Source organism: Mustela putorius, unplaced genomic scaffold, assembly GCF_011764305.1.
Source record: "Mustela putorius furo isolate JIRA1106 unplaced genomic scaffold, ASM1176430v1.1 tig00003834_pilon_pilon_pilon, whole genome shotgun sequence".
NCBI classification, from domain to species: domain Eukaryota; kingdom Metazoa; phylum Chordata; class Mammalia; order Carnivora; family Mustelidae; genus Mustela; species Mustela putorius.
Genome location: NW_025421987.1, coordinates 95,876,455 through 95,884,757, shown reverse-complemented (window position 1 = coordinate 95,884,757; position 8,303 = coordinate 95,876,455). Strand labels below are relative to the sequence as shown.

The 8,303-nt window shown below is 42.0% G+C and overlaps 2 protein-coding genes across 6 annotated transcripts in view; one reads left to right on the top strand and one right to left on the bottom strand.

The window, feature by feature from the left end:
• Positions 1 to 1,094: 1,094 nt before the first annotated feature.
• On the bottom strand, positions 1,095 to 7,078 carry CEP19 (centrosomal protein 19). Of its 5 annotated transcripts, XM_045088748.1 has the most exons (4): positions 6,927 to 7,044; positions 5,471 to 5,528; positions 4,154 to 4,353; positions 1,095 to 3,522 (listed from the first exon to the last, which is right to left on the bottom strand). In XM_045088748.1, the coding sequence occupies exons 3-4, from the start codon at positions 4,281 to 4,283 to the stop codon at positions 3,161 to 3,163; spliced, it is 492 nt and encodes a 163-aa protein (XP_044944683.1). In that variant the 5' UTR covers positions 4,284 to 4,353; positions 5,471 to 5,528; positions 6,927 to 7,044; the 3' UTR covers positions 1,095 to 3,160. The 5 variants fall into 5 exon arrangements, with proteins under 5 accessions (XP_044944683.1, XP_004745389.2, XP_012908085.1 ...); XM_004745332.3 differs by lacking the exon at positions 5,471 to 5,528 and having other exon boundaries at positions 4,154 to 4,294; positions 6,927 to 7,078; XM_013052631.2 differs by lacking the exon at positions 5,471 to 5,528 and having other exon boundaries at positions 6,927 to 7,052.
• A 177-nt stretch (positions 7,079 to 7,255) lies between these two features.
• PIGX (phosphatidylinositol glycan anchor biosynthesis class X) overlaps positions 7,256 to 8,303 on the top strand; it is a gene marked incomplete at its 5' end in the record, with an annotated part of 36,908 nt that continues 35,860 nt past the window's right edge. The window contains one exon of the mRNA XM_004745506.2: positions 7,256 to 7,442. Within this exon, the coding sequence (XP_004745563.1) occupies positions 7,256 to 7,442 (187 nt within the window). The remainder of the gene's footprint in view (positions 7,443 to 8,303) is intronic.

Below are 8,303 nucleotides of genomic sequence, written 5' to 3'. Positions count from 1 at the left end.
CTAAGAAAAAAAAATCCACAACTGCTCAGCTCGCATGATCTCCTCCTCCTGCTTTAGACAGAGTCAGTACCTCTAGCTCATATACGCTAGTTTTCTTGTTTTGGTAAACTATGTTAATATCTCAAAGGCAAAAGTTATGGCCCATTTTGTATCTTACTGTAGCTCTTCACAGGATGTGCTCAATAAACATCAAAAAACATAGATTGGGAATGTGCTATAGATGACATTAATATAATCAAAAGATAACTATTCTGACACATATGGGAACTTGTATATAATAAAGCATGCACTTCAACTCAATGGGGGAAAGATAGGTAATTCGGTATATAGTAGTGCAGGAAAGCTGTATGGGCATCGGGAAGTAAGGTTGGGATTCACATCTTTTATCTTATACCAAAGTAAATTTCTATGTAGAAAATACCATGGAATTTTTTTTTAAAGATTTATTTATTTGACAGACAGAGATCACAAGTAGGCAGAGAGGCAGGTAGAGAGTAGAGGAGGAAGCAGGCTCCCCGCTGAGCAGAGAGCCAGATGTGCGGCTCCATCCCAGGACTCTGAGATCATGACCTGAGCCAAAGGCAGAGGCTTAAACCCACTGAGCCACCCAGGTGCCCCAATACCATGGAATTAAAAAAAAAAAAACAAAACAAAACTTGGAGTGAAGAATGCCTCTCTCAGTATGACAAAAATGCAGAAACACAGAGAAAAATATTGATCAATTTGACTTGAAGAAAATCTGCCCGGAAACAGTATCATAAAGTCAAAACACAAATGACAAAGGTAATGGATCTGCAACTCATATCACAGACCAAGGTCTATTCTCCTTAATAAAGAACTTTTTTTTAAAAGAATTTATTTATTCGACAGTGAGAGCACAAGCAGGGGGAGTGGCAGGCAGAGGGAGAGGGAGGAGGAGACTCCCTGCTGAGCAGGGAACCCAATACGGGGCTCAATCTCAGGACCTTGGGATCATGTCCAGCACTGAATGCAGACACTTAACCAACTGCGCCACCCAGGTGCCCTAATAAAGAACTTTTTACAAATCAGTAAGAAAAAGACCAGTAACACAACAGAAGAATGAGCAAATGACATGTTGTCATAAAAATTGTCTTTAAGTGTACGAAAATGCTCAATCTCACTCATAATAAAAGACATAGAAATTAAAACCATGAGGTGCCCTTTTTAGATTATAAAATTGGCAAAGATCAACAAGTTTGAGAACACTATCTGTTGATGTGCATGTGGGGAAAATGGGTACCTTCATGTACTGCCAACAGTTTAAGTTGGTACAGCCTTCATGGAAGTACTATGCATTGGTAAGAACACTCCAACCTCATTTCCTACCATTATTCTCCTCCTCAGTCTGTATTAGCCATATCTGTGTCCTTGTTATTCCTCGGTAAGCCAAGCACATTCCAGGTCTGGGGGCCCACACACCTACCTTTCTCTACAACTCATGAAATGCACATCATTTCTTGCTTAACCTCCTTCAGGTCTTTACTCAAATATCCCACCTCTACAGTGAGGCATTCTCTGATCACTGTCAAAAAAAAGTGGCTCCCAACCCCTCCATCACTGTCTTTTTACCACGTTTTTAATTCCAAGCACATATGTGACATTATTCTATGTATTTATGTTTAATGTCTCTCTTCTGCCACTTGATTGTAAACTTTGTAAAGGCAAGGACTTTGTTGTGTATACTGCTACGTACTCAGACTCCAGAATAATACAGCTCAGCATGTAATATGTGTTCATTAAGTACACATACTGAATGAATGGATGAATGAATGAACTTCTTTGAAGGACAAGTTAGCAATTATCTATTAAAATTTGGAACAGACATACCCAGCAATTCCCTTCTAGGCATTTTATAGTTTTATAAGTGCACAAAACAGAGAATATACAAGGTTATTTGCTGTGGCGTTGCTTGTAATAGTGAAAGGAAAAACAACCTAAGGTCAACTTTTAAAATGTATCATCTACATCTGTACAATGAAATACTGTGTAGATATAGGAGATCTCTGATTCTGAAATTTTTTTCCTACCTTTGGCAAATATACATATGATGCCTGACCATCTTAAGCCCCTGATGATACCACTATAAGAGTGACCCCTTTCATGGGGCTTTTACTGGTAAAGACAGTGGAGATGAATAGGTGGAAAGAGTGAATAATTTTTACAGCTTTATTTAATGAGTATTAATCTCCTTGCAGAAAACATGGAATATCTGCCAATTAAACAACATTCTAATGAGAAGAAAGTTGTATCTGTACACATTTAACCTGGTTCAACAAAGATCTTCTCTTTGTAGATCTAAACACATGAATAGGCCTAAACTGGCAATGCCTATTTATTCATTATGGCTAGATTTCCCATTTTACAAACAAACCACTTCAGTTATGGGAAGACCTTCAGGATTTCAGAGTATCTTTAGTACAGGTTTCCTGATCCTGGAGTGGCAGAATTCCCCTACTGTCTATCAGATGACACCCCTTGCAGCTGCAGGGCATTCTGTAGGGCTGGTCTCCTACTCCACAGTCCAATTCATATAAAAACATAATGCATACAGGGTAATCCCCTGGTAACAATAAATACCCTCCAATCTTACCAAACTATAATTTGCTTACTGTTCCTCAAATAAAATGTTCTAGTCCCCATCTCTTTACCACTACCCTCCCCAAAGCCCCTTTTTTCTCCCAGCTTCTCTCATCTGGGACCTTATAAACTTCTATCCAAACACTACCATTTCGGGGACCAGACAAAGTCCCATCTCTCTACTGAAGGACTCAGTCTTCCCTGACTATTCTAACCCTATCATCATCTAGGCTCTGACCCCCTTTAACTTTTATCAAGCATCTGGCTCTAATCTTTTTGTTGCCTAATTCTGTTAATTAGCTTTTCACAAGTTTCTGAGTTATCTTCCAATTAGATTGTGAGCTCCTTAAAGGCAGATTCCTATATTCTGGTTTTTGTATATTCCTCATGAATCTACACAGTAGATACATGTCCTGGTTTTGAAAAGTAACATGGTCAATCCAAACTTGACCCAACACGTACATTTAGTGTTCTTTAAAGATTTTTCTAGAACCATGTTTATACATCCTTTGTATAAACATGCAGTTTCTGCTAGCTCAATTAATTCTTTGAGTTTTTGGTATCAGAACTCGTCAGCTGACTCTGTGTCCCAGCCGCAAGACTGCAACTGTTCATCCTGTGGGAATTCAACTTCAATGTCATAAACGAAATCTGGATCATCCTTCTTCTTCTGATTTTTCTCAAAAAGTTCATCCATGATGCTCTTTCTCTTAGCAAGTTCCTTATCATCTAGTTTGTTCAGGTCTTCCTCAGGATCAATTGTTGTTTCCCGTTGAATTTGTTCCATTGTTTCTGCCAAACTCTGCCCCAACAAGTAACCTCGTAAAAAAATGAATAACTTCTCTAGCTGCCTCAGGGACACTTGTTCCAGGTAACTCTTGTGTCGCGGATTATTCTTTAATTGTTCAGCAGCTCTGTTGCAATCTAGGAGAGAAAAGCAAAATTATATACCACACACAACAGACACATCGCAAACTACTGAAAACATTATCTGCTGTGAGAGCCAAGTAGCTAAGTGACTGCTTCAGAATGAATAATTTTGCAGAACTATTATTCTTTTATATCGAGCTTTGAGTGTGGTGGGGGGAAGAGTGATGCATTTTTTATTTTCTTAACTTAAAAATCACTTTAAGGAGATGTCAAACACTTGCAACTGGAGAAAACATCTAAGGTGAAAAGGATTTATTACAGTTTCAGGTATTAGTACTGGTACCAAGAAAATATCAAGACTAAGAAAATATCAAGAAAATATCAAGACAAATACAAAACACATTTGGAGGGAGAGAAGGGAGTCAGTATTATTGAAGAATGCAATCTCATTTAACCCATATCACAATTCTGAAAGGATGGGATTATCAATATCCATTTACAGATCAGGAGACTGAAGCTCACTGACAATTTAGCTGGGGTTTACCTACCTACCCTGATAGTCGTGATTTGAACCAGAGGCTGTCTAACTCTGAAGGCCATGGTGCTCTATTACAAGACTGAAATCATTCTTAGTAAGTGATTTAGAGAATATTTAAGATAGGAAGCAAGATAAAACATGAGGTACCTGAAAACTTTGAAAAGTTTCGGACTGGCATGATGCGTTGGCGACGTTTTCCCTTCGTTTCATTCTCATAGATTAAGATAATAGCTGGAGGCTGGAACCTAATTCCACATTTCTTGGCAGTGCACATCATTCTCACATGCACTTCAGGGCAAATCAGAGGAAATCTGATGAAAATATGTTAGTCACATAATGACTTCCTGCTAAAGGGGAAAAAAATATAAGTGTTGAATAAATCACACTCCCCAGTACCCCTTCTCCCCAACAGATCTGGCTCTAGTCCAGTTCTAGAGATGCATGCTCAGCCCATCAACTTCAATACTTTGAGAGCTGCCCTGAACATTCAGTATAGCCCTGGGGTTATCCTTAGTTGTTGGATCCCTGGTTCAATGAGGTGTGTAGGTTTGTTCACACATGAGCCTGGAAGTGCAGTTGTCTGGACCTCTTAGTGTACTGCATTCTTAACCAAAGATTGTACATGAACCCGAGTCAGGCCAAGAATCAACTTACAGGATCTTTTTATTTATCAATTAAACAAGTACGTACAAGCACCCTCTATGGCAAGATACTATGATTTTTTTAACCTTAAACATTAAGTCCTGAGAGGTTTATCAGACTGGGTCTGTCTCCTCTGTACTTTCCCATTTTACTCACCAATTTTTCTATGATTACTTATTGAATCACTTATCTTCCCTTCCATTGTATATGCTGCATGAGGGCAGGGAATATATCCACTGTTCACCAGAATATCCCAGCAAAATACCATACATACTTGTTTAATTTAATATACTAAGGGCACCTGGGGGGCTCAGTCAATTGACCTTGGTTTCCGCTCAGGTCATGATCTCAGAGATCCACACTGCCCTCTGCACTCAGCGGGGAGCCTGCTTTTCTCCCTTTCCCTCTGCTCCTCCCCTCGCTCACTCGCGCACACACAAGCTTTCTCTCAAATAAATAAATACAATCATTTAAAAAATTTAATTTAATCTACTAATATAAGACACAGCCTCTGTATATCCTTTAAGTGTTTCTAGTCTACAGGTCTGATAAAAAAAATGCAGACCCGGTACAGATTCAACCTCTACATATACAAGTCAATAAAGTTTACATCGTTTTTATTTCAACTTATTTGTCTCTCTGTTTTCTCAGTTACAAGAAACACAGCTATTTTGCAGTTAATACTTTCTATTTCCTCTTGTTGGTGCCCAGTGCCAAAATACGCTTAATTATAGCGACTGCTTTGGGTAGGACTTTGATATTCTCAGGAAGATTTGCAAATGTCAAGGAACCTAAAGGTAAAGGAGTATAGAGTGATGATACCTTCATAAACTTGATTTTTCTAGAGAATCACCATAGGAACACAGTACATTGGAGAAGACTGGAAGTAGGGTGGGGGAGGTGGAGGAGGAAGAAACATATATATAATGATTACCTTTGATTTGTTTTTTTCTACATATACTTTTTTTTAGTATAGTAGGTTTTACATTATACATCTATTTCCTGCCTTGTTAATGTAATAACTTACGTGATTCTGTCCTTCGATGCTTTACTAAAACACACATTTCTATGACTGTCAAGTGTTTTGTCTTATGGATATACCATCACCTATACTTTTCACTTCTTATTGTTGAACATCAGAATTTTTACTCTTAAGAAATTAATCATAAAGAACTGCCATTTCAAATTACTGTGCTCTGATCTGACACAAACGATCCCACCGCTCCCCCTTCTTCAAATAATACTCCCAGTTCATGTCATTAAAATCTGGTCTGTTAGTAAGCTTTCTAAGAGATCCTATTGAGCACAATATAAATTCCACACACTCAAGCAAATGGCTGTACTCATGACTGATGTATGCAACTGATAACAATGGTTTTTCTTTTTAAAATTTCTTTTAAAATTTCTTTTTAAAATTTAACTTTTGGGGCACGTGGGGGGCTCAGATGGTTGAGCGTCAGCCTTTGATCCCAGGTACTGGGATTGAGTCTTGCATTGGGCTTCCTGCTCAGCGGGGAGCCTGCTTCTCCGACTCTGCGCCTCTCTCTCTTTCTCTCATAAATAAATAAATAAATGATCTTAAAATTTTTTTTTTAACTTTCATTTGTACTAATATGTTTATATTCGGTTAAAAATGTAAAATAATTCTGAGGATTATAACAAAAAAACTGTTGTCCCCTGCCCTTCCTCTCTTCATAGTCAACCAGCTTCAATTCTTTTAAGTGTTTCTTCCAAAATTTATCTCCATATTTCTTAATATCATGCTTATACTGCTATTTTCACTTTCCGATGGTACATTCTGACATCTTTCCTCTTGCAAACACCTGTCCTAGCTCCAGTCTGCATCCAGGCCTACTTACAGATTCACTTTAATTCAAGAAGACAGACCACACATTTACCTAACTCCTCCCCATAGGCATTAATACTTTTCTCCCCAGGAATCAGTGACCACCATAATTTTACTAAACATCCCCCACAGCACCTAAAACTGTACGGATTTTGCCAACAGAGAGACGATCCTCTCCCAAACTCATGTCCCCGCTACGGCACGGCTGACTTTCTTATCCTTAGAGAAATAGAGAAAGTGGATCTTCTGCGGCTGGGAAGAGCTTAAAACCGCCGTGAGGGGCTTGTTTCCCCCCAACCGCAATGCACAGAGAACTTAACTCGACTTTGAGGCCGGGCGGAGCCTGGCGCTGCAGGAAGAGGCGACAGCCATAGCCCCGCAGACGTGACTGTGGGGTGAATTCCCCCGCAGGAGGGCCGAATCCGCAAGTACCTGGAAGTGGAGGTGGAGACAGGGAGCTCCCCGACACCGCTCGCAGGACTGCTCCAGAGCTCGGGTCTGGATGGGGGTCCAGGGAGTTGTTCCCGCAGCAACAGCCCAGGCGTACGTCACGGCGCGTGCGCCGCTCTTTGCCCCGCCCCCTGACCCGACGGCGAGGGGCGGGGTGACAGGGGAGCAAAGACGGAGGTGAGGTTGCCGCCTCCCGCAACGCCGGAAGTTTCGGGGGGACCAGGGCTGCGGGGACCGGGGTAACCGCAGGACCGCAGGCGCGCATCGTTGTCTTCCGTGCCGGTCACTGACTCCGTGGCAGCACGCTCTAGGAGCGGCATAAGGCGTGCTCGGGCTCCTCAGTCCGCAGTTCGTCCCCGCGCGCTCTGGGGAGCGCGTTCTCCAGCGTCCTGGCTGTCACGGCCGTGGTCGTCCAGGCGGTGGCCTGGCTGCACCTCTGGGAGGCGGCTGGACTCACCACACCCGCCACGGCCTTCACTGCCACCCCCACCGACGCTGGTAAACGAGGGACGGGGTTGGGGGACCGGCGGGTGGGGGGCAGTCCAGACTCCTAGGTCCTCCAAGGTGTGCCTCTTGTCGCGCGAACCTAGAACCTGCTGGGTCACCTGGAGGAGGTTAAGAATGGAGGTCACGTGCTTCCCACCTTTCCCACCCGCCTAGCCACTGCTCCGAGGCGTCTCTTGGGTCTCTGGAGAGTAGGGCTTTGTCGTTCAGAGGTAGTTACTGGCCGTACTATTACTAAAATATCGGGAAGGCAGTACAGCCGTCAAGTGTCTTGGGATGCATGAAGCTTGGGACCCCTGAGAGGATCAGCAAGGCCACAGTGCCCTATGGGGTGTGAGAATCCCAGTCCAGAATGGAGAGACTGACGGGGTGAGGGCGTAGGAAGGGGTGAACAACTAGTTTTATTTAACAAAAAAAGTTTTTGTAATAGACTGGATTGGGCTGGGGCTTTTCTTCTAACTACAGGCTGGGCAAGTGAGTTGATTTCATTTCTTTGGGTCTGACTCGGAGGGCCGAAGTGCTGTGCTAGGCGCTGTAGATCCAGCGCTGAGCTAAATATGGCCCCAACCCTCGCAAAACTTGCAGAGTAGTGGGGAAGTGCCGTAGTAATTACAATAAGGAAAGTAGTACAAATTAGGTTAAGTTTCTCCACCTGTAAAGTGAGAATATTAGACTAGGGTCAATCACTGATTTGTGTCTTCACATTCTAGGTTTCCAGATTTACTTGAAGTATTATGAAGCCAAAATGAATTTTTAAACAGCTGGACTTTATTTTTTTTTTTTTAAGATTTTATTTATTTATTCGACAGAGAGATCACAAGTAGGCAGAGAGAGGTAGGAGGAAGCAGGCTCCCC

Excerpts from the sequence above, each read along its gene's own strand:
- CEP19 (XM_004745332.3), bottom strand. The coding sequence starts at position 4,283 with ATGATGTGCACTGCCAAGAAATGTGGAATTAGGTTCCAGCCTCCAGCT. Across the intron at positions 3,523-4,153 it reads AAACTTTTCAAAGTTTTCAG|ATTGCAACAGAGCTGCTGAA; the intron begins GTACCTCATGTT and ends TTTCTCTCCTAG.